This window comes from Babylonia areolata, chromosome 1 (genome assembly GCF_041734735.1).
Source record: "Babylonia areolata isolate BAREFJ2019XMU chromosome 1, ASM4173473v1, whole genome shotgun sequence".
In the NCBI taxonomy this organism is placed as follows: domain Eukaryota; kingdom Metazoa; phylum Mollusca; class Gastropoda; order Neogastropoda; family Buccinidae; genus Babylonia; species Babylonia areolata.
In genome coordinates, this window is record NC_134876.1 from 61,424,309 (window position 1) to 61,451,301 (window position 26,993).

The window sequence follows — 26,993 nt, forward strand, 5'->3', positions numbered from 1 at the left end:
TAATTCTATCAAAAATGCTGCCCGTGTTCCATTACCGTCCCATTATTTGTCTTGTCAACACTCCGTGTCGTCGTCTGTGTCTGTGATAATCTGCCCCTTGTTTTTTCTCCACTGAGAAACAAACCGGTTTTCATGTCTGTGATATCAATACAATCTTTCCTGCCTTTTTTTTTTTTTTTTTTTCTTCTCAAATATGAAAGTTTGCATTCATTTCTCATTGTGACAGCAATCTATCCTGACGATTTTTTTTTTTTTTTTTTTTTTTTTTTTTTTCAAAAACAAATGAAACGTTTGCAGTTTGTTATGAAAAAAATACTGTTTTTCCGTTTCAAAATACGTCTCAAAACCACTTTCTTTCAGCAATACAACACTAAGCAGTATTAAGACTTCAAGTATTGTTGCTTTTATGTAGTCACATTGTTTTGCGACGATTATTTGCAATTTTCACGTATTCTTTCTAAACTGTGTGTGTGTGTGTGTGTGCGCGCGCGCGCACTTCTTATACTGACATGCCACAACTGATAGAAATGCAATCATTAATTCAACAGGACAACAAGAAAGTCTTATATGAATTATATAAATGCCTGTCACCTCGAGAGCACACACACACACACACACACACACACACACACACACAGTGGCACACACACACACACACACACACACACACACACACACACACACACACAGTGGCACACACACACACACACACACACACACACACACACACACACAACTTCTTATACCTTTCATGGCAAATCGATAAAAAAAAAATGTCAACGGAATGGATTAATCAGTGTGTTTTACTTACCATTCATAACATAATGCAGCTAGCCGGTTCGACAGCAGCCGTAATCCACAATTATTGCACACCAGTTGAACACCATTAACTCAAAGCACAGCATTCCAGAACGAATATAACTCCAGCGAAGAACTGCTTTGAATGGGTGAAAGATTATCAAATACTTCCTGGGGGAGGGGGGGGGGGGTGGAGAAGAAGAAAATTAAAAGAAAATAGAAAGCTTCGTCTGTGACAAAAAACAACAACACTGAACTATGGTAGCTGTGTGTATGTTGTACTTTTCTCTCTGTGTTCTCAACTGTCGCACAAATACACGTGGGAAACACAAAACACGTAGGCACGGCACACACACGCACACACACGCTCGTTCACCCTGACTGAGCGACTGCAGACACAATAGATGACCACAGCGAGTCCTATTTCAGTGTGTGTGTGTGTGTGCCGGTGTCAAGCCTCATTCGCACCGCGGCAAACTTTGCCAGTGGGGGGGAAAAAAACACACACACACAAAAAAAAACACACACAACTAGGTTGACCGTGCGTCACAATACCACCACTGCAGTCAGCAGTGAAAAGAGTTGCTGAGAGAAAAATACATATGCATGAGAGACCTGTCCAATAGTCTTGCTTTGCCCTGCGCGATTGCTCAGTCGAGATAAGGTTCGGGACTGCTTTCAAAGAACTCTCTTCTTCCTGGTGTGTGTGTGTGTGTGTGTGTGTGTGTGTGTGTGTGTGTGTTTCAATGTGACAGGAATTTGTAAAAAAATAAAAAAATAAATAAAAATAATAAATAAAAAATAATCTTTTTTGATATTCTTCTTTCACAGCTACAATGAACTTGGGCTCGCGAAGTGCTATCTCTCTCTCTCTCTCTCTCTGTCTGTCTGTCTGTTTCTCTGTGCGCGCGGGTAGTGAGTGTTGGTGTGTGAGAGTGAGTGTTGGTATGGGTGAATGTGGGTGTGATGCGCGCGCGGCGCGTGCGTTTGTTTCCTGCCAAGACGTCCTACATGATATACTGACACTCCCATATTCACTTGTATACACTACGAGTGGTCATTTACGTGTACGGCCGTTTTTCACTACCCCGGCCATTTAGGCAGTTATATTTCGTTTTCGGGTATGTTCTTCAGTGTTTCCATAACCAACCAGCGTGAATCATGTCAAGGTCTTCAGTGTCGGCTGATTCATGGAGACTGTCTTTGGAGGGATATGGTGGTGGTCTCCACTCTTACGGGCGGGGGCGGGGGGGGAGGGAGGGCACTTATAGTCTGGCTTCGCCATTATTGTCGACAGCAGGGGGCTTAGTAGGTGGTGTCATAAGTAAATTAAATCAGAACAGGCACTAATGAACACCACCAATGTGACTCAGTAGCAGCGCAGGGTCTCCTTTGGTGTGTGGCCTCCTGACCATCACTGATGGTTCCCTGTGGACTGCCAACGGTGGGACTCCAGGTATGGCTGTATATGTGGGCCTCGGAATGAGCGGCGTGGGAGTAATGCCACTGAAGCGGTAAGGATGATGGAGCAGCAAAAAAACAAAAGAAGAAAAGAAAACACACACACACACACACACACACACGCACGCACATACACACACACGCTTACATTCTCACATGCGTAAACAGTGGCTTTTTTCCTCTCTTGATTCTTTTCTTTTTCCTACCCTCGCCTAATATTACTTATAGTGAAAACACAAACTTAAGAACACACACCACACACACACACACACACACACACAGGGTGAAAAAGATGGATCGAAATTTGCCAGAGACAGATGAATAAAGGACAGGTTGACAAAGAGAAATGTGAAACTATGGTAATAATGAACTGATCTGCTGCAAGTCTGACAGGATGCGGATATAAATATGGGTTATAGCCACTAGTATATTGGCATTTACTTCGATAATTTTTAACATACCACTGTGTGCGTTCATTTGTGTGCGTGCGTGCGTGTGTATGTGCGTGTGTGTGTGTGCGTGTGTGTGTGCGTGCTTGTGTGTGTGTGTGTAAGTGTGTATGTGTGTGTGTGTGCATGTGCGCACGTGCATGCCTGAGTGTGTATTCACTGACAGCAATCTGTTGCTGGCGATGACAATGGTGACGATGCTAGGCAGTGAATAAAAAATCATCAAAAGTCAGATATCATGAACTGCATGTGAGCGCAATGTATCCAAGTGATCATTCAAAATTAAAACCAAGAAACCCATTCAAAAACACAATGTCCTTCCCGACTTTTATTTATCATACCACACAATAAAAAAAAAAATGTAGCTAATGTCCTGTAACCTGTGTTAAACCAAGAAGCTTGTCCAAAATATGCCACACACCAAACAGCTGGGGGGGGAAAAAGAAACAGAATACACAAATACAATAAACGCATTGCAACAAAGTCTACTCGCAGCACCATAGTCTTAGTCAAGTTAGTTTTGGAGTTATAAGAGAGAATGTGTGCGAACATGTGCACGTGTGTGTGTGTGTGTGAGTGTGTGCGTGTGCGTGCGTGTGTGTGCATGTGTGCGTGAGAAAGAAAGAGAGTATGCCTGTTGGCATGTCTATACGCCAAAAACTCATGAAGAGTTGTCAGATGATTTATTCATTATCTTATATAAGGAACGATGAAATTGTGAATGCTATGCCATTGTCTTTTGTACACGCCACGCCGCACTAACAGGGATGCACATACAGTAGATCATTGAAAAACCCAGACATTTTGTCACAATCAATTAACATTAAAACGTACAAAAGTGTGTCCATGATTTAGCTATCACACAGACAATGTTATCTGGAGAACTGAATTATGCTTCCTGGATAAAAAAAACAAAAAAAACAAAAAACAAAAAAAAAAAAAAAACAAAAAAAAATTCACTATTCTAAGTATACCAGAACCTGGTACCACTCAAACTACATATCAATTTCTGTATCTGACCAACCCTATTGCACTGTCTGCAAAAATCTTTAGAAGAATAAATACTTTGCATTCTCACACATCAAACACAATTGTTGCCTTATATGTCACTGCTTTTTTTCTTCCTAAATCAGACCATTACAAGTTTTATGTGCATGATAATTTTTTTTCTGAAACCACAGAACCAAACTTCAAGTCATACACAACAGCAGAAAACACCATCCAAATAATCAAAAATGGGTAACAACTGCCACAAGGTTTTTTTGTTTTTTTGTGTGTTTTTTTACCATTGAGTAAGCATAGTTGTGACCATTTTCTCTGTTGCACCATTCAGTCAACTATATTTAATTTTGGGTGGATAGGAAAGCATGCTGGGGACAATACCTGTGTTGGCACTAACACACCAAAGGCTGAAAATGAGTATGGGCTCTCTAATCAATGTGTTTTGATCTCTGAATATAAACACAAGAATGAGGTTCACGAACTGTCAGGCCTGCAGACATACACTGATGCAGACCAGAAAGATTAAGAAAATCTTCAGCCTCAACCACATTCATTCTGTGAGTCTGATGCATTAAAAACTTGGCTACCAACTTGTCAGAAGTTAAGAATAACTAATTCCATTAAAAAATTAAAAAAAAAAAAGAAGAGGAGAATCTCATCATCGTTTGAACATATAATTATCAATATGTTGTTCACATCAGTATCGAAAACAAAGGCTAGACAAGAAACTTCATTAAGCCCATACACAAGACCATAATTTTTGTTAACATATCTCATACAGAAATTTTAATATTCATGGATTCACAAATGATCACAACAATCATGTTCAGTTCATATCACATCACATACCTCGCAGCTTGTTTAACTTTGCTCTTATTAGTGAAATTGTTAAAGATTATAATTTGAAACCACTGGGTACATTTTACTTTCAAGTGACTATATCAATATTCTACTCAAGAAACTAGCAGTGCACTTATTATGCACCTGTGTCCAACAATCCAAAATTACAAGAAACATTAAATTCACCCCCAACAAAAGGATTCTATAATTTACTATTATTTTCACCAAATAATGTAAAGGCATCAGTGACATTTCCCTGAGCATCAAAATGTCAAGTACACATGCTTGCACTCATAAAAAAAAGATAGAAGTAGGAGTATAATGAGTATATATGGGAATGTGTGTCCACCTGTGATTCTGTGTGGATGTGTGTGCACAAGGGTCATAAAGTACCTGAATGACGGATGCTGGATGTGTATCAGTGAATGTATGTGTGTGTACATGTGTGTGCACATGAGGTGGAGGGGGAGGGAAACATATATTTTTCAAGAAAACATAATAAAAGGGGCATAAAAATGAACACCCTGGTGGTTTGATATATCACATTCAACCCGAAAGTGTCAACAGCACACTAAAAATGTTAAAATTTCATTCAGTCACATCCATACATGCATTACACAATGTTAACACATAGTGATTATTCAAAATCCTTGCTATATGGAATCCACACAGAAGCTAGTTAATACTTTTCACATTTTTACTAATGTGAAAAGCAACAGAAAAAGGAATGAAATACTTCAAAGGTGATAATGTAGTTTTTCACAAAAAACTGTTTCATTTCTCTTTCAAAGTATGTTTAAAAATTGCTTGAGGTGTCCAAAATTCTGATCAAGAAACATCAGAATGAAAACCAAACTGATACAAAAGCTTCTGTAATGTGCATGCTATGTATACAATGATGCATGTTTGAGAAAGAAAGACAGCAGAGAGAGAGAGAGAGTGTGTGTGTGTGTGTCTGGGTGCATATGTATGCCATGAGTACATTGTGCATTCCTGTCCATGCGAAGAATACAAAAAAGATTGAAGGTCCCAGGTTCTCTGACAGCCATAAGGGCAATGACTTCATATTCTCCGTGTCTTGGGATTGACATAGGAAGGTGTGACTCAATCCTCTCTTTCCACCGCTTTAACCCTCCCTGACTGATGGGTGCAACAGCTGAGCGGTTAACCCTTTCGATGCCAGGAAAATAAGATTTAAGTGAAATCTATTTGCCAGGGGGTTTTTTCACACAAAAAAAACAGGTAAAAATTTTCAAAAAATTCTGTGCTCTTTGTTATTGGAGAAAGACCCATAAAGGTATATATTTTCTGAAAGGTAAATGAATAAAGAATACAAAACACATGATGTTTTCCCATTTTATGTATTTTTAGTGACATGCTGTTGTTTTGAAATCAGTGTTTTGTTTTTTGTCACATTTTTCAACTTCTTCATTACAAACATTAGTCCAGTAATTTGCACTAAATTATCATATTTTCTGGACAAATGGATATCTGCACACACAAAATCATACTAGAACAACAATTTTTTTTTTTAATCTAAAAGAGATAGATACATAATGCATTGTGACTTCTCCAAGTGATAATATGGATGTGAGGCCACACCCCCTCAGTCTCCACCTCCCTCCTCTTCACCCCTCTCACACAGTCACTTTATCCAGTTCTCATCAGACTGTATTGGCTGAGTGCCAAGAAAATCGCTCACACTGTGTCCTGCTAATAATTTGGTCACTTCTGTCGTCTGCTACAACTGGACTTTCAATCTGAGGGTCCCGGGTTCGAATCTCGGTAACGGCGCCTGGTGGGTAAAGGTCAACATATGTGCAGACCTGCTAGTGCCTGAACCCCCTTTGTGTGTATACACAAGCAGAAGATCAAATACACACGTTAAAGATCCTGTAATCCATGTCAGCATTCGGTGGATTATGGAAACAAGAACATACCCAACATGCACACCCCCGAAAACTGAGTATGGCTGCCTACATGGTGGAGTAAAAAAAACACAACAAATGGTCATACACGCAAAAACCCACTCGTGTACATGTATATGATTGAATGTGGGAGTTGCAGCCCACGAACGAAGAAGAAGAAGAAGAAGAAGAACCCTCCCCGACCGAAATCAAGCACTCGTTCAAACCAGGGTGGAGTGAGAAACAATCAGAGTAAAGTGCCTTTTCCAAGGACACAACACCATGCTGAAACAGTCTTGAACTCTGATCACTGGTGAACACTGAATCAGAAGTCAACGCCCAATTTTACCATGGCGCTCCACAGATTATGAATACATTTTAGTACTTCAGACCACTAACTGGGTATATTAAAACATATATGAAGATGGAACGGAAGGATAGAGGGGCAAAAACATGTGAGAGAGGGGAAGGGAAGGGAAAATGGGACAGACAGACAAAGACGTGACGGACAGAAAGTCTGGCAAATAGAAAGATAAGCAAGAACTTCACCCAGGAAGAAGTGTTTCAAGTTTTGCTGGCTTCTCAGACCTAAACAGTGCCAATATTAATCAATCATACCAACATGATTCATGTTCATTTCAAGGTATAATTAAGCTACAGTCAAAAGATAACACAAATACATTCAATGAAGTTTATCTTTCAAATTACTTTCCACAGATTTACTTTCTTTCCTTCATTTTCTTTGAAAAGATAGCTTTCTGTGTGTGTGTGTGTGTGTGTGTGTGTGTGTGTGTGTGTGTGTGTGTGTGTGTGACTCTGTGTGTCTTTGTGTCTGTCCGTGTCTTTTTGTCTGTGTGTGTCTGTGACTGTGAGTGTCTGCGTTTGTGTCTGTGTGTGCCACATGCACACACATGCAGGTTCACACATCATTTTCACCTTCTTCTCACATTCAAATTACAAGCAGATTTCTTTTTAAAGAGAATAGACTGACTTCAATATTATGGTACCAGAGAGCTGTTTGCAAGCTTGTCAACAGCTGTAGCCATTAACATTCAAATCATTTACCTATCTGTCAATGACAAACACAAACACGCACAACAGAAAATCACATTGTGACAGCAATACACAATCACAACCTGCTGACTTAACATGCTGCAAGACCGAATGCAGTGTATGAGCATCACTTTGCGGGCAATTGCAGTTACTGTGTATCATTCCAGCTTTTCTTGAAATTTTATTTTGTTTTGCTGATGGCTTGGAATAAATCACGACTTAAAAAATAACAGGAGAAAAATCTTCAATGTTTCATGTCTGAAGACACTGACACTTCAGCAAAACATATTCTGTTTCTGTCTCTCGAAACACGCACAAAAACACATGCTAGCACACACAAAGTCACTTACGCACACTCACACACACACAAGCATGCATGAACACCCACACACACATACACACACAGACGCAAGTACAAACAAAAAGCCCTGTGTTATTTTCCAAAAGGCCTGAGAAACACGACTCCAAAGCGTAACACACCAACAACTTGCCAACACCTAAATCCACAAAAAAGACTTGCTTTCACTTCAGCCATCATCAACATCAATACAATCATCACTCTCCCCTTGTTTCAAGGGCGCAGATACTTCCGCTGTCAGTTTCTCCGTGCTGGGTACTTCAGTGTCTGATGCTGACGGTGGTGGTGACTCAACGCTGTCGCTGACCGATATCAGCGCAGGGTCTCCCTGAGAGAGAGCCAGCTGCTGGCTGGCCGTCAACTGCCACTGACGTACACGGCTGAGAAGTGGAAGCACGTGGGTCCCCTCCCACTCCTGCACTGTGTCCATGAAGAACACCTCTGCCAGAGCTGTGGTGATCTTGCTCCTGAAGTCTTCCAGTTGAAGGAGTTTTCTGTAAGAGCCAAACACATTTTTTGTCCCCTCTTATACTTCCAGTTGAAGGAAGTTCTGTGCAGCCAAACATATCTTTCCCCTCTTATGCCTTCAGTGGTGGTTTCTGTCCTTTTTTTTTCACCTCTTATAGCTCCAGTAGAAGGAGATTTATGTAGAGCCAAACATATTTTTTGTCCCCTCTTATACTTCCAGTAGAAGGAGGTTCTGCGCAGCCAAACAGCAGCCACATTTTTTCCCCTCTTGTACTTCAGGTAGAAGGTGGTTTCTGTAGAGCCAAACATATTTCCTCCCTCTTATACCTCCAGTAGGAGGCTTCTGTGCAGCCAAACATATGTTTCCCCTCTTATACCTCCAGTAGGAGGCTTCTGTGCAGCCAAACATAACTGTTTTCTTATTTGCCGTCTTATTTCTTCGAGCTTGGTGTGATACCAATACATGCATGTGTACTTGTGCACATACACACTGTACCCCCACCTGCACTGACATAAGAACACACTCGCTTGCCAAAGCTTATCTTGCCTAATTCATTGAAAAGTTTTTTTGTAAGAAAACACAGTCCCTGCTTATACTCCATTTAGATTCTGTGAGCAAACATATCATTCCCTTTATTTCATGTGTTTTTGTCTTTTTTTTCAACTCTATAGGGGACAAATGTTTCACATAAATTATTCACTAGATAGGATTTTTTATCCAACTTTTTTTTTTTAACTTCCTGTTGAGGATTCTTTTTACCAAACCATATCTATTCCTACTATGGCTTATGTTGCTGTTTGTCCTATTCACCCATTATAGAGGACAAAACAATTATTGGTCTAACATAATCTCCTTCTACTGGATAGTGTAAAATTATTAGACCCAACATATTTTTTGTCACCTTAACTTCAAGAAGGAGCTGGCAGACTTTTTCCTACAGGTAGAGGGGTTTCTAGAAAACATTTTTACTCACTCTAAACAAAGTGAGCTCTGTTACCAAACACGTGTTTTTCTTATTGCCGTCTTTTTGAGTTGGTGTGATCCAATGTGCTGTGATGTGATACCTATAAAACTTCAACAATAACAGCTCTGCAAAATACTTGCTTAATAATGACAAACTTTTATATTGGAAAAATCAAATCCTTGACATCATCTTTTTTGTGAAAACATATATTCACCATTTTAGGGATTGGCAACCATAAACAAAGGTCACATAAATATCAAAACTCTTTACTTTTTTATTTTTTTTTTTAAACTTGGTTTGTGACCTCTATTTACCAAACTAATCAAGGTGGCTTTGTTCTTTTTTGTTGAAACATGGACAAACTTTTGGTGAGCACGGTGAATTTGTTGTATATTTTGCAAACTTTTAGGTGGGAGACTTTAGGAATTACTGCTGTTCAAGCCCTAGGTAACTTTAGCAACATTGAGGGGTCATGTCAAAAAGACCATTTTTCACAATGTAACAAAGCTTGACAGCTGCATCCAACTTTCCTGTGCAACAGGAAATTGACTAACATTCCCCCCTTGACCCCATCGATTAAGAGCACTGAGTCTACCGCTAGACCCCCATCAATTGAAAGCACTGAGTCTACCGCTAGACCCCATCAATTGAAAGCACTGAGTCTACCCCTTGACCCCATCAATTGAAAGCACTGAGTCTACCCCTTGACCCCATCGATTGAGAGCACTGAGTCTAAAATATTTGGTGCTGGGGAGAGCTTTTTAAATAGAAACATGGTGGTGAAAGAGTCAACTGATTTCCCCTGACTATATCTGCAAATGTTTCCACCATCCCCATAATTAAGTAAGTATGCAAAACAACACCTCCACTCCAGTCACTTACTCAGAGGTGGCGCAGAAGACTGGTTCAATGTGCACAGGGTTGGTGAAATTCCTCCTGACATTGTAGTCATTCATCCAGGTCAAAAACCTGCACAATTAATGAGACAAAAAATGTTAAGGTAAAAGAAAAAAAAAAGAAGAGGAGACGAGAAAGGAAGGAAGATCAGATCCATAATATGGGGATAAAGCAATTCAGTAGAAAATTGTACTATCACGATGTGTACCGGCATAACATAAAAATCATTCATGAAGATGATTACTTAAAAAAAACATTGTCTCTCAAATCAGTATTTCCACTTCATGATGTTGAAATATACTGCTTGTATCTGTAATATTCCACGCACAAACAATCAAACGTTTATCTTGAAAAGTTCCCCACTGTTTCAAGATCACTTGCAAGATTTCTGTACTTTCTTCAAACAAGGAATGTGGTCTGACAGATTAAACAGTAACAAGATTTAGCCTGCAACTGCATGCATATATCAGGTTACTGCAGTCACATCAGTCCAGGTTCCTAAAAAAGAAACCCCAGCCAACAACAGAAACATAGTAATCACAATGATGTGATCCTGCGCCATATAAATGCACATTATTATGACCATCATAATGATAATAACAATAATAATATCATTATTATTATTACCAACATCACTATCAACATTAGTAGTAGAAGCAGTAGTAGCAGTAGTCACAGTAACATTCCTATCATAAGACACAGCCACGCTCACATTCAAACATCAAATTATTTACCCTTCGCTTCTGAGCAAGCGATCACAGCTGGCTTCCAGAAAAGCGTACTCGATCATCAGCTGGTAAATCAATGACCCCGAGAATGAACACTGTGGGATATCCTGGCTGCAACAGTGACACACTATTGGCTCACATCAAAACGTTAATTCAAATGTGGAGTGGTGGCCTAGTGGTGAAGAGTCAGACAAGGATGCAAGTGTCCATGTCAATGAGTTCAAGTCCCATTGCAGGACTGTGATCTTGAACTTTCCCTTCCACAAGACCTTGAGCGGTGGTCTGGGTGCTTGTCTTTCAGATGAGACAATAAACTTAAGTCTTGAGTGCAGCAGGCACTTAGCACACGTAAAAGAACCTAAAGCAACAAAATTTCAGTATAAAAATTCATTATGACAGTAAAACAAAGACACTTGCAGACAGACAAAAAAAAAGAAATACACTGGTGATGCTGCACTGTGGCACACACTCTCCCTACAGTAGAGCAGCCTGTTGTCACAAAAAGTAATAGAATGCATATACAATATAAATGCTAGGCAGTGTATGATATGATGACAAACAAAAAAACAAAATCAATGAAACAGTGTTATGGATGATTATACAAAGCAAAAATCATTATAAGTGTTGGCATCAATAAATGTTACAGCTATTTAAACACTTTAAAAAAAAACACAAAAAACCCCACAGTGTATGTGTGTGTGCTTGCATGCATGTCCTGTCAAAATCAACTTTACTGAGGCCAAAAGAGTAAGCTTATACAGCTTTTCTTTCCTATCCTGCTCTCAGTGTTTAAGTGTGTGTGTATGTGCATGTGCATGTGCGTGTGCGTGTGTGTGTGTGTGTGTGTGTGTGTGTTTTGGTTTGGGGTATGGGAAGTCACATGTGTCTTTGGTGTGCATAGGCTGTTGTTTTCTTTTTTCTTCACGTCTCCAAGGTATACTCCAGTATCATTTGATGCAAAATCATTTGATATCCATTTTAGAATATTTATCATAACAAGGAAATGGCATACTAAGCACCTTTATGACAATATTAAACGTACAATTCAAAGAAACTGAATATTCAGTTGAATTATAAATAACAACTGATCATGCCTTTACTAAGGTATATCAGTGGTGTTGAATAATCAAAACCTACCATGCAAATGGGTTCAGAGGTAGAAGAGATGTAAAACCGAGGTCATCAGATACACTCCGGTGCAAATCCTCACTATAGGTGCCTGTCAAAGAAAGCCCAAAATTATCATGTATCAATGTCATGTGAAGAAACTCATCATGAAATCATTGTCCACCAGTGTAGGTTAATGTTACATCACCATGTGCATTGAAAAGTCATTATATTTTTGCAGCTTACTTCAACCTACCAATACACAACAAGAAAGGCAAGGTCTTCAAGACTCTCTGGTGACATGAGTTGTATCCAGAAAAGAAATCATGAGAGAAAAAAAGAGATTAAAAAAAATCATTAAAATGGGTCCCGTATTAAATAGTAGTAACCTTTGGAAAACAAAACAAAACAAAACAAAACAAAACAAAAAAAAACAAAACAAAAAAAACAACAAAAAAACCCCCCAAAAAACCAGGCCTGCTAGCGAGATTAAACCACGGATATTCTGTTCAAACACAAGTAGTCTCATCCCCAACACAAGTGTAATATTTAAAGCTATTGGTCTTTTTTAGCACAATAAAAATATCATTGTATTTGAGGCAATAACACCATTTAAATCATGTTTTCTTGACATATCTTTATTATTTAAGAATTTCTTTCAATTCAGCCGTAAAGGAGAGGCTGACACCACCTCAGGCACACTGCAACATGTATAATCTGCAAACAAACAAGTCCGACAACAGGCTGACCGAATCTGAAAGAAACGTTCAATTCAATTTTTCTTTTACGTTCATTCCTGTTAATTTGGTATCCACTTTAGAATATTCATATGGTGTAAACACGTCGATGGTGCAGTTAGTGTCTCCGTATGTGTTCTGTCCAAAATTTCTTTTTCATTTCTTGTAATTGTGAACAAGATAAATGATGTCATTCCATCTTCTTACCAAGCACAGCCTACGTTCTCAAAGCTAGGAAGCAGTAAATGGCGTTTACAGATTCCTGAACGAGCCTCAACGAAATAAAACGATAATCATCCGGAAATATGGCTGAATTCAGGAGACTTAAACCTATCATTTGTATGACTGTGAAAATTTTTTTCGTACTATGTTCAAGCCAAATTTGGTATTGGAAGACAAAATATTTACAGAGAAAATGGCAATATTAAAGTTTACCACGGACACAGACAGACAGACAGACAAGTCAAAAATAAAACCAATGGAAATGGAACATCAAAGCCACATGCAAAACTGGTTCGAAAATAATCAACACACTGAAGCCCAATTCATGTCTACTGCACAACTGGTTTGTCTCAAGTTAAAAACCAAAAAATTATCTGATAAAAAGTATTTTGATACAAGCACTGAATACGCTTTTCAAGGAATCAATTAAAAAAAATAATAAAGATTCAATAACTGCAGATACTCTACCAATATGACAGTCAGTACCCTGAACCTGTTTATGAAAACAAATCTGAGTTCTTGAATCTTTCATTAACCGTTTCTATGACTGTACTATTTTGTTCAGACAAGACGGTAAATGTGCTCTAATCCCTTACCTTTTTCTAAAGCCTGTAGACATATACCGAGGGATGGTAACGCTTGGGGCAGCAACTCACACATGACAGCATAGTGATCATACCTTGAGAAAAAACAACTGAAGTTAACAAAAAATATGGATACTTTCATCATCTCACTGTATGATAGCATAAAAAGGGAGGAAGGTTTGTATTTTGTTCCCAACTAACTTGTTATGTTATTGATCAGTTTGAAAGTTTTCAGTTCATAAATTCTAACATTTGTTTTTTTGGTGATTTTATTTCTTACACAAACAGGTCATCTATGGGGAAAGTCAGGGGAGCTAACTGGCAGTGCTAAGTGAGTTGAGGAAAGGGACAAATTGGCATTGTAAAACCATGTGTGAAAGTCAGACAGGTCCAACTATGACCATCAGTACAGCAGAGGAGACAACTGCTGTTCCGACTATCCAGGCAAGAATTTGACAAAAGTGAAGAGTGTCTTGTAAAATCACAGTAAACCCTGAGAACAGTATATTGTAAAATCATAGTAAATCCTGTGAAGTGTGTTTTGTAAAGTCATTGTGAATCCTGTGAAGAGTGTCTTATAAAATCATAGTAAATCCTATGAAAAGTTTCTTGTAGTAAAATCATAGTAAATCCTGTGAAGAGTGTCTTGTAAAATCATAGTAAATCCTGTAAGCGGAGTGTCTTGTAAAATGATAGTAAATCCTGTCAAGTCTTGTAAAATGATAGTAAACCCTGTGAAGGGTATCTTGTAAAATCATAGTGAATCCTGTGAAGAGTGTCTTGTAAAATCATTGTAAATCCTGTGAAGAGTGTCTTGTAAAATCACTGTAAATCCTGTGAAGAGTGTCTTGTAAAATCATAGTAAATCCTGTGAAGAGTGTCTTGTAAAATCATAGTAAATGCTGTGATGAGTGTCTTGTAAAATCATAGTAAATCCTGTGATGACTGTTGTAAGAAGACTGTCTTGTAAAATCTTAGTAAATCCTGTAAGAAGAGTGTCTTGTAAAATCACAGTAAATCTTGTAAGAAGAGTGTCTTGTAAAATCATAGTAAATCCTGTGAATAGTGCCTTGTAAAATCTTAGTAAATCCTGTGAAGTGTGTCTTGTAAAATCACAGTAAATCCTGTGAAGAGTGTCTTGTAAAATCACAGTAAATCCTGTGAACAGTGCCTTGTAAAATCATAGTAAATCCTTTGAAAAGTGTTCTGCAGTAAAATCACAGTAAATCCTGTGAAGAGTGTCTTGTAAAATTATAGTACATCCTGTGAAGAGTGTCTTGAGAAATCACAGTACATCCTGTGAAGAGTGTTTTGTAAAATCATAATAAATCCTGTGAAGAGTGTCTGATAAAAATTGTAGTAAATCATATGAAGAGAGTCTTGTAAAATCATAGTAAATCCTGTGAAGAGTGTCTTGTGGTAAAATCACAGTAAATATTGTGAAGAGTGTCTTGTAAAATCACAGTAAATCCTGTGAGGAGTGTCTTGAGAAATCACAGTACATCCTGTGATGACTGTCTTGTATTAATTAAATCCTGTGAAGAGTGTCTTGTAGTAAAATAAATAGTAAATCCTATGAAGAGTGTCTTGTAAAATCACAGTAAATCCTGTGATGACTGTCTTGTAGTCACAGTAAATCCTGTGAAGAGTGTCTTGTAGTAAAATAAATAGTAATTCCTGTGAAGAGTGTCTTGTAAAATCCCAGTAAACCCTGTGAAGAGTGTCTTGTAAAATCATAGTAAATCCTGTGAAGATTGTCTTGTAAAATCATAGTAAATCCTGTGAAGAGCATCTTGTAAAATCATAGTAAATCCTGTGATGAGTGTCTGGTAACATAATAGTAAATCCTGTGAAGTCTTGTAAAATGATAGTAAATCCTGTGAAGGGTGTCTTGTAAAATGATAGTAATCTTGTGAAGAGTGTCTTGTAAAATCATAGTAAATCCTGTGAAAAGTGTCTTGTAAAATCATAGTAAATGCTGTGCATGAAGAGTGTCTTGTAAAATAATAGTAAATCCTGTGAAGAGTGTCTTATAGTAAAATCATAGTAAATCCTGTGAAGAATGTCTTATAAAATCATAGTAAATCCTGTGAACAGTGTCTTCTTCTTCTCCGTCGTTTGTGGGCTGCAACTCCCTTGTTCACTCATATGTACATGAGTGGGCTGTTACATGTATGACCGTTTTCACTCCGTTATGTAAGCAGCCATACTCAGTTTTCGGAGGTGTGCATATTGGGTATGTTCTTGTTTCCATAAACCACCAAATGCTGACATGGATTACAGGATCTTTAGCATGCATATTTGATCTTCTGCTTGGATGTACACACGAAGGGGGTTCAAGCACAAACAGGTCTGCACATATGTTGACATGGAAGATCAGAAAAATCTCCACCCACCAACACCGTTTCCAAGATTCTGATCAGAAAAATCTCCACCCACCAACACCGTTTCCAAGATTCTAACCTGGGACCCTCAGACTGAAAGTCCAACACTTGAACCACTCGGCTACTGTGCCCGTCGAGTGTCTTGCAAAATCAAAGTAAAAAACAAAACAAAGCACCTCTGCCAGCCGGTGATGGCGCAGCCCTGCAGTGAGTGGAAGCGGTGCTGCTCCTCCTGCAGAGTGCTGAGCCAGGTCAGCTGGTTCTCCAGGTGGTAGGACACACTGCTCACGCTGGTGCGTGGCCCCGTTGCCCCCTTAAAGGCACTGGCGATCCACACCTTGGGGAACACCGCCGCCAACCTTTCCCACAAGTCTGAAAGTGAAACACCAGGTAAAATAAATCCAGGTGCTAAATTATTTCTTCTTGGAATTACATGATGATGTTTCAGTTTCAGTTTCTCTAAGAGGCGTCCCTGTGTTCGGACAAATCGGTATTCGCTACACCACATCTGCTGGTAAAATCAGGTGCTGAATAATTTCTTGGAATCACATGATGATGTTTCAGTTTGTTTCTCTAGGAGGACAACACTCGTTGCCATGGGTTCTCTTTCAATATGCCAAGTGTGTGCTGCACATGGGACCTTAGTTTATCATCTCATCTGAATGGCTAAACTCTCAATTCGATTTTCCTGTCAAACTTGGGAGAAAGGGCGAGAGCAGGATTCGAACATAAACCTGAATGGACTCTGTATTGTCAGAAAAGCGTCTTAACCATTCTGCCACCTTCCTCCTTGATATGATGAGCTAGGACAAATTTCCATTGGGGGGACAATTTTTCAACTGTCCTTCCCACCTTTATCTTCCTCTTACAAATTTCAAACCTTCACAGAAAAGCACAGTAACAGATGTCTGAGGGTCCCATAAGGTCCATGGATAAAAACAGAAATACACTGAAGCATTTGTTGTTCTTACTCGGTGTCAAAATGATTACATTAGTTGTTCAAAAAGTTACAATTCTGGAAATACACAAGAACAGTAAAAAGAAGGGAAAAAAACCCACACACACCAGATGGTCCAGAAACACACATGGAAAAAAAATTAGCAAACCAATCTTTAAAAGCATAGTTTCAAAATTATATTATTATCTAATAAAAAAATTACAGCACTGGAAATACATAGGTGCAGCAAAAAACAAACACACACACACACACACACACACACACACACACACACACACAGGCCATGGAAATACAAAGGAAAACATTAAAACTACACACTTTCATTATTTGTTTAAGAAGTCACAGCACAGGAAATACACAACAATAGATACAAGCTGTAGACTGACCCCAAACCGGACTCAGCTTTGCCGGTGCCAAACTGACTCACCTGCAGGCAGCATGAAGTTGGTGACATAGTGCCACACCATGGGCTCCACCCACTCCCCCATACCACTCTCTGGCAGGGAAAAAAAAGAAAAGAAAACATCAACACCAACAATTTCAGTCTATACTTCATAATTAGCATTACTACAACACACACACACACACACACACACATGTGCGCCTGCACACACTCACGCACACACACACACACACAAACACACACACACGTGCACGCACACACTCACACACATGCACACACACTCACACACCACTAGAATCCTTGGCTTTTCATTGAACAATCGTTACACATAAGTTAACATGGAGGACAGATCTAATATCACTTCAAGTGGAAAGACGTTAAACTGAAGACGAACGATGGAGGACAGCGCAAGGTTGGAGGCTATGTGAAGATATCAATGTTATATCAACACCCTAGTGTTTGCATACTACAAAACTTAGGCGCCATACTTGGAAGAAGTTTAATAAATGTTGCAAACTAAAATTTGGGTGCTCCCAGTGTGTTGAACCTTGCATGGATGTTTGCTGTGACTGCACAACATGTCAGACAGAAGCACAGAAAAGAAATTGGAAAATAACAAATCACAACAGGATGGTTGTTTACTATGTAACTCTCTCCAAAACACCCTCATTTGCCCAGTTTCCCCAAACCCTCCATTCATCCACATCTCCCACCCCTTCTAACAGATAATACTCAGATGTATTCATAAATACTTTTACAAAATGTCTTCAATCACCGATATGTGTGACGGGACATTAAACAAAAATTCCTTCCTTCCTTCTCTCCAAAACAGGGCACAAACACAAGAAAGATACAACAAAACTGTAACAAAACATTCTTGAAATCATGGAATGAACTAACAACAAACACTTTGCCCACTGATTCTCATCTTCATGTGTGGAAGTGTGAAAGAACTATCTCCCAACAATTTTCTAATCAAAAACAAAACAAAATATAACGGAAGATTAATCTGAATTTTTTGCATGGATAAATAAGTGTGCTGCTTTCTATTTTACATACTTTTTTTTGCATAAATGCATCCAGACAAAAAAGATCCAATTCACTTCACACATTTGGATTAGAAATGTGTTCTATCACTTTGTGAACATGGAAATTAAACCTACTTTTTCATCATATGTATATTTAAACTGTCATATACTAAGCAGCTCATTACTCTCTGTTGCCTATTATTTCATTTTAATCCATTTAGCTTCCTTCTTTTAAACTTTTTTTTAATGTTTGTTTGTATTTCAGTTATTTATTGGTTTTGGCCTAACTTACCATTCATTTATTCATCAATTAATCTGTGGTAACAGGCCTAATTTCTATACCAGCACCCATAGAGTCATTATTCAGAAATATACCTAAGTGTTTGAGAAAACATCTAAACTGACTGAGACTGGCATAAATATTAACACCAGAAAAGTGAAGAAAATATATGAAGAGATATTTAATACTGAGATAAACAATATTTCTCTGTTTTATATTTCATACTTAGATAAACTAATTTCTCTGTCTTAACCCTTTCGCTGCCAGGAAAATAAAATTTAACTGAAATCTATTTGCCAGGGTTTTTTTTAAAAAAACGGGTATAAATTTTCCAAAAATTCAGTGCTCTTTGTTATTGGAGAAAGACCCATAAAAGTATATATTTTCTGAAAGGTAAATGAACAAAGAATACAAAACACATGCTGTTTTCCCATTTTATATATTTTTAGTGACATGCTGTTGCTTTGAAATCAGTGTTTTGTTTTTTGTCACATTTTCAACTTGTTCATTACAAACATTAGTCAGGTAATTTGCACAAAAACATCATATTTTCTGGACAAATGAATATCTGCAAACACAAAATCATACTAGAACAACCACAATATATATATATTTTTTAAGAGATAGATACACAATACATTGTGACTTCTCCAAGTGATAAGATGGATGTGAGGCCACCTCAGTCTCCACCCCCCTCCTCTTCACCCCTCTCCCACGGTCACTTGATTCAGTTCTCATCAGACCGCGTTGGCTGCATGCCAAGAATATCGCTCTGCTGCAAATTCGGTCATGTTCTGTCGTCTGCTAACATCTGTACAGCTGACATCACTCACTGACAGTCGCATCTTGGCCACTCTCTTGATTGCTCCCTTTATTTTCTATCAGATCGTCCTATAAATGTTCATCACTATCTTCTCCTTCGAATTTACGCTTCAATTCTTTCTGAGCATCAGCTAAAGAAAGAAATCTTGGTTGATTTAGTTCGTCATAACCGCATGTCTTGAGCACGGCGTCAGTCCGACATTTTGTTGAGCGAGCGAGGAGAGAAGTCAGGCAAACACTAGGACAGTGACCCAACCAAAACGTTCAAATAAAGGACTGCTTCATGACACAGATGGGGTTTCTAGCTATGAATAGAATCTAGAGAGATTCCCCAGGCTAAAGCTACCACTATTCTTGTCAACGAAGTGAATGCAACCCAAGGAAAAGTCAGAATATTTCGATGACGGGTTATCTTGTCATTGTGGCAGCGAAGCATACATGCTTGCCATGACAAGTTATCTCGTCATGCAGGCAGCCAAGGGGTTAAAACAAGCTGCAATGAGGCACATATAAATATTTCAATGTTAAATTATTCTTTAGTTCACTGAGCATAGATACTGAAAGACACATTACCTTTCAGTACTTCTATCTCGCTGTATCGAAACATGTCATCCCACACAATGGGCGTGACCGAAGGGTAGTGTTCCTTTATGTGTCGAGCAACACTTTTCACGTGGTTGAAGAAGACCTGTTCTTGTGTCAGATTAACCTCCATCTGCTGCTTGTGACACAGGTCACATTTGGCAAGGTGGTACACCTGAAAGATGGGCATGCTAGATGATCAATCTTGTGTTGTAGTTTTTTCGAATGCTTTTTTTTATTTTTTATTGACATTGTAATAATCATCAACAGCAATAAGAAATGTTGAAAATGTTGACATTCCGAATTTGTTAATAATGAAGCATATTTCACAAACATCTCTCCAATGCCATTTACATTTATTTCCATTTGCCCATGATACATGTACAAAACTGCATTTTGTAATGACTAGTTTATACTTTCAATTAATCCTCAGTTTCAATAAATATTAAAGGCTTACTGTACAAATGCGTACCAACTGTTCCAGGTAATAAGAAAATCCTACTGTTCGGGTTTCACAACATTGTGGTTGGTCTTTCAATTTTTTTTTTCTCCTTTGGTGCTTGTGGGCTGCGACTCCCATGTTTACCCAACATCTCTCTTTCTTAGCTTTTTTTCTCCATCTCACTCCCACACATATGAGAGATCTTAGATAGCAGTTCATCCCAGTTAGATACTTTCAGCACTCTTGCCTCTTTAAACTTCTCTTGTTAATATCATCAACAGATGAAAAGACTGTTAAGGAGTTCCCTCTCTATATGAATAAAGCACTCAAGAGGTGAAATGTACACGTCATGTAATGTATACCAATGTACATTTGCGACTTTACTCAGATAGTAAATAAAGTTATTCTGATTCTGATACTGATAAACATTCTGTTTGTTTCCCCATTTTCTTAGGGGCTATGCCTACTTATATGAATAAACTATTCCAGTTTTAGACTCTCATACACACACACATATGTGCAGAACAAGCATGCACACACATACACAGATGCACACATGCACACACACATACACACATGCCCACGCATGCACAAACACACGTGCGTGCACACACACACACAAGCACGCGCACACACACATACACACACACACGCATGCACACACACATGCATGCACGCACGCACGCACACGCGCACACACACACACACACACACACACAAACACACACACCATAATTATGCACACCAAGAAACTGCGTGGCTCACCTCATCACAGCCGATGTGGAACCACTGCAGGTTGGTGTGCATGGCCATCACCTGGTCCACCATGGAGCAAACCAACCGCAGGGACTCTATTCCACACAGACACTGGTGTGTTCATAACATACAGTTTGTCGACTTAAATACAAGAAAATCACTGAGAGTAAGAGCTATCACTTACATACTCTTTTTTTTCTTTACACACACACACACACTTGCACACGCACATGCACACACACACACCAACCGCAGGGACTCTATTCCACACAGACACTGGTGTGTTCTTAACATACAATCTGTCTTCTCAGACACTGGTGTGTCGATAACATACAGTTTGTCTACTAAAATAGAATACAGAAAAATTACTGAGAGTAAAGAACTATCACTTACATATTCTTTTTCTTTCTTTTACACACACACACACACGAACACACACACACAGGAACACACACACACACAAATATTCATACAATTTACAAAGAACCAAGCATCATCAAAATCTCTTAGATCTCCTTTACCACTTTAAACTTTATTTCATTTTTTAAATAATTCTACAGCTCACAAAATCTCACCCACACAAAATGGCTCAGCTAGGGATTAACACAGATTTTTGGTCTAAAATAACACACACACCAGCATTTCAAGTACTGGCAAATTTGCACGTCTCCTAAAGTGACAAATCTGCACATCTCCCTACATCAGTAGTCAGAAGAATATCTACTCCCCAACCATCAGACTCAGCTAGGATTTACAACCTAGATCTTAATCCCTTGAGTGCCCCAGGACAAAAATTTCCGCCCCTTCTGGTGTGCAAAAAAGTGCCCCAGTACGGATATTTCCATCCGCAGCATTGTAGGAATTTTCCTATCATTAAATCATTAACTCATGTGAAATTGTCATCACTGAACAGTGTATTCATTTTCCTTTCTGAAAAGTATAGGTTATGTATACTTTCTTTCAGTAGTTTGTATGCCAAATATTACCTTCTGTGATCAATGCAACTTTTGGCAAATAGCTGTCACTAAGCAAAAAATAAGTTTGGTACTGATAGGGTTAAGGCTGGAAGTCTACTCACTGATCAACTATTATTACATTCATTAATCAAACAAACATATTACAACAAATTCTAAAATGAAAAAATGGAAAAAATAGTTTTGTTACCAGGATTGGTTGGGCAAAGTGCCATGGGAAAGTTTGCCACCTCTCTCAGATGATGGAACTCTGGATGCTTCAGTACAAACTGTAATTAATAATAAAAGTAAAATAATAAAAAAATTTAAAAAATAAAAAAATAATAAATAAATAATAATAATAACAATAACAGTGATAATGATAATACTCAGGAAACCAACAATGAATGATATGAAGGATGCAGCATGAACTGCAATTAACAATAACAATACTTTTAATAGTAATAACAGTTTAATTACCTACATTGATAATGACAATAATAAGAAGAAGAATCGAGAATCATATAGTATTTAAGAGCGCTGAGAATGAAACAAAATGAAAATGCAGACACAAAGATAATAACAAGAAGAAGAAGAGAAGAAGAAGAAGAAATCTCAATGACCCAAGGGATGGAAGTGCAAAGTTCTAGCCATTCTACTGTCGTGCCCATCAATCATGGTTCCGTGACGTGTATATTCAGCATCTCAGTAACATTATGACACGCCTCAAATGTTTCTTGCCAAGAGGCGAAACCTGATCCAGAACTGATAAAGGAAGAGGTTAAAGGAAGAAAGAAAATATTGTCTCATATATACAGTCTGTATCAATATTTCACTGCAAGACATGACCACCTCATCAGTGCTAAGTAATCTCACCTCCATGTGTCCAAAAGTCTGCACCAATGGAATGATGATCATGTTGTTTTCTTTTGCCAGTTGTTGCAGTATATCAATGTCTTTGGTGCTGAAAAAAAGAAAGAAAGAAAAGACAAGATGCAAAAATTAAAAACTCAATTGAAACAAACAAGCATGATTGTTCTGTAGCATAAAATGGCTCATTTTCATGTTGCAAATCCTCTTTTTAATTTGCATTTGAAAATACCTCTGTAAACTGATTTTCAACTGTCTTTTGTGATACAAATCTGCTGTTTAACAGGTTAAAGTAAACATTAACTTATTTGTACAAATACTACAATTATGCTGAATTTATTGCAGATTATGCTGGGGGAAAAAACATTTAGATAAAACCACTTCAAAGTTTGATACTTAAACCAAGTCATGGAAAGAAATCAATTTCAAAAATAAGGAAAGTGAGTCCCCAAACCTGCTACTATCAAGGCAGGACAAGTAGCTTGATTTTACTATGCATTTCACTAGCACAGCAAGGAAGTTCAGTTTTTAGATGCAACCTTCATTGAGGCTGAAGGCTTTCTCAACCAAAATATTCCAGATTTCACTACTCAAGATTGAAACCACGGGGATGCCTTTGCTGATTTACATTAATTCATCAACACAACTTGTTTCTATTTGTCAATGATAAGGGTACTACCTACTTTGGTGCACATAGCAAAGTCACTATAGCCAGTATAGGAACTGCCAAGGAGTCATTTCACATGTCTGTCATATTCGATCAGATCAAACTCCAACACATGTATATGTGACCAATGACACTCACCTATATGGCTCCTGTGTGTGGAGCACTTTCAGGTCTCCACTATAAGGAAAGCAGTCTTCATACTCAACCAGTAAACCAGTGGCACCCCATTTCCTCATCAATGGCAACACCTAATGACAGACACAAATGGTTAACTCCACAGCTCAGTTGTTTTTCGTTGTTTTTTCTTCTCTTTAACAGGTACACTCAATTGATATGAATATTTTTTTTCTGTTTTTTATTTCTCTGTTGTCCCTGTGTCTTTTTATCCATTTCTCTTTTGCAGTAGATTTGTAGTGAACATCTTAACACTTGGACACTTTCATGTCATTGGCCATGAGGTCCTTATGACATGGGTGAATGCATCAACATATTTTTGTTAAAAAAAATAAAAAAAATAAAAAAAAAATATATATATATATATATATATATATATATATATATATATATATCAATAAAGGAATGAATATGATGAAGCAAATATTGAAAAAAAGAAAAAAAAAAGAAAATGTTTTTCCTTGAAGAAAAAATGGTAGCAACCAACATGCGACCTAACACATTAAAACTACTCTGTTTATCCATCAATGAAGCAGATTCCATCAGGAAGTTTGCAGTGAACACTTGATAGGTCAGACCTCTGACAAATGTTCACTTGCAAAGTATATGGAAGCAAATAATGGACTCTCAATGTCAGCTGATGACAAAAGATCAAGGACCAAGTAGATTGAGGTAGTAGTAATAGTTGTTGTCGTAGTAGTAGCATGATAGTAATAGCATATTAATTTCTTTTCAAAAATAATATTTATATCATCATCATCTTTTTTTAAATTATTATTATTATTATCATTATCATCATCATTACTATTGTTATCAATTATCATTATCATTAATGTTGTTGTTGTTATCATCATTATCATTGTCACTGTCTGCCTATCCTTCATCATCATCTTATAGATAAATGCAGACAGGGAGAGAGGAAGATCAGGTATTCAGAAAGAAAACAAAGAAAACTTCAAAGACATTCAAATGATATAACTATGATCTGATTTTAAAGATCTTTGGGAGATATTATGTTAAAACAGAAAACAAAAACAGAAAACAACTTTGGTAAAAATATCACAGAACTGCTATTCAGTTTGGTTAAACTCTACCTTTTCAAGGTATTCAATGCGTGGCGGAGCACCTTTGAGATCAAGATGGACAAGTCTGCACAAATAAAAATCAGAACCTCCATCTACTGTAATTCAGTTAAACTAAAAGACAATGAAATCAGCAAAGTGACAAACATCAGAAAAGTTCTAGCTGAAATTTAAATCATTACATAAAGTTCTTTCAAAATAATTTAAAACAATGGTGATAACATAAGAGAAAAGCAAAATATCTGACAGAAACTAAGAAACCGCCTCTCTATACCATCATTTAAAATCCTCCTTTACAACTTTTACTTGCAACACAAGATCAGTGTTTACCATTAGTTTTGGTAAATGTTATATGCTAAGAATGATTTTTTGTTCGAAAGCAGAGCGCCTTTTGGGATATTGTAATGATTGTTCCACAAAAGGCATGTTAAAATACTTTCCCTATATAGTGTTTTTCCAGGGTGAAGTTTGCTCATTGCACTTTGCGAATAACAATCTTTGCAGTCGCCATACTCATATACTGTTTCCACAGAGCAATTCAGTCACTATCATAGAAAATATAAATCATAAATATAACATGAATAACATAAATCAATGTGTACTTTGGTGTTTCATGTTAAAATGATATAATAAAGTAGAGGTGGTGGATGGAATATACAGAAAGAAAGAAGATGAAATGAAAAGAAATAAAAGAAAACAAGCAAAAAAAAGAGCAAAAAACAAAACAAAAAACAACAACAACAACAAAAAATGACAAAGAAACAAAAATGCCCTAACATAACAAAACACAAAATCAAGACATTTAAAATGTGGTCAGACGCAAAAACACAAAAAAGTAAGACAATGAGAGAATGACAAGACATGCACTGAACACCAGTACAACTGAATGTGTATTTATCAAACATTAAAATGGGACCGTTCCACCTACTTGTGTTTAAAGACAACATGACTATCTGATGCCATGGTTGCAGTTGTGAAGGGTTTTTTGTTTTTTGTTTTTTTATTTTGTTTTTTATTTCCACATCATTGGTGTCCAACCTTGAGGTACTGCTCTCTTGCTATATTCCACCTCTTCAGCAACTGCAGATTTCTGAAAGTTTTGCAAAACATTTTCTTTAAATATATAAACAAAAACACCAAAAGCCTGTTATTATATATATCACATACACAACATGCCTGTAAACTATCAGTGCATGTGTGAATTGTTAAAAGCGTGTGCACACGTGTGTGTGCATGCGTGCATGTGTGTGTGTGTGTGTGTGTGTGTGTGTGTGTGTGTGTGTGTGTGTGTGTGTGTGTGTGTGTGTATCACTATGTGTACATGTGCTAAATACATTTACACACATACTGTGTTTGGGAAAGGGTCGTGGAAATGAGAGAAATTCAGATCTATTGAGAACTGTTTCATTTTTGTGATTCTACTATAAAAAGTATACTATACACAAATATGGAGTGTCACTGTCAACAATAATATTGTAATTGAAAACAGGTATGTGATTTGGAACCATAACTCTTATTATTCACATATTTAATACACATTGTTAAATCATTGTCAAGACTGCGAAATGGGACCGATTGATCAAAACGGATAATTCATACCTATTCATTTATTAACAGGAAAACTAAGTCAACTTGAGGGTTAAAATGTCATACTCACGCTGTCACTGTTATTGTCGACTGTCGCTGTGTATTGCGTATGACGATTGTGTCTTATTTTCAGCAGAATGATGCACCAGAAAAAAAATGTTTGCGGGAGTGTTTCTTATGTTGTGACCAAACTGAGCATGCACACAAGATTTTACAGTTTAACCGTACACAGTGTTCCTACACTGATCTCACTTTCTTCAAGTTTCCCTTCTGCTCTGAGTCTTTGCTGGGGGCAGACAACTTCGACAAAAATTCTAAAACAATTTGATAATTCCGGGCAGTAGCCTATAGTTTTTAAGTTTCAACTATTCCTTTTTATATGTATTTTAAATTTGTAAACCATTGGTTACATCTAATTACTTTACTTGC

At 37.6% G+C, this 26,993-nt stretch overlaps 2 protein-coding genes across 3 annotated transcripts in view; both read right to left on the reverse strand.

Annotated features, from left to right (window-relative positions):
• Positions 1-971, reverse strand: part of LOC143284936 (unconventional myosin-XV-like) — a 186,892-nt gene extending 185,921 nt beyond the window's left edge. For both annotated transcript variants that reach the window (XM_076592104.1, XM_076592107.1), the window contains exon 1: positions 812-971. The gene's annotated coding sequence lies outside the window, so the exon portion shown is untranslated. The remainder of the gene's footprint in view (positions 1-811) is intronic.
• A 2,060-nt stretch (positions 972-3,031) lies between these two features.
• LOC143284951 (hexosaminidase D-like) lies at positions 3,032-26,832 on the reverse strand. Its single transcript, XM_076592116.1, has 15 exons — positions 26,635-26,832; positions 25,906-26,067; positions 24,990-25,044; positions 23,860-23,969; positions 23,061-23,148; positions 22,396-22,474; positions 21,241-21,326; positions 20,025-20,208; positions 17,346-17,414; positions 16,137-16,332; positions 13,589-13,671; positions 12,064-12,145; positions 10,933-11,037; positions 10,184-10,270; positions 3,032-8,362 (listed from the first exon to the last, which is right to left on the reverse strand). The coding sequence occupies exons 2-15, from the start codon at positions 25,938-25,940 to the stop codon at positions 8,038-8,040; spliced, it is 1,584 nt and encodes a 527-aa protein (XP_076448231.1). The 5' UTR covers positions 25,941-26,067; positions 26,635-26,832; the 3' UTR covers positions 3,032-8,037.
• Positions 26,833-26,993: the final 161 nt, after the last annotated feature.

What these genes read in the sequence shown, in the direction of transcription:
- LOC143284951 (XM_076592116.1), bottom strand. Translation starts at nt 25,940, where the DNA reads ATGGCATCAGATAGTCATGTTGTCTTTAAACACAA. An exon ending in CATGTTGTCTTTAAACACAA is followed by an intron (nt 25,045 to 25,905) that starts GTAGGTGGAACG and finishes TTATTTGTGCAG; the next exon opens with ACTTGTCCATCTTGATCTCA. An exon ending in ACTTTGCCCAACCAATCCTG is followed by an intron (nt 21,327 to 22,395) that starts GTAACAAAACTA and finishes TGTGTGGAATAG; the next exon opens with AGTCCCTGCGGTTGGTTTGC.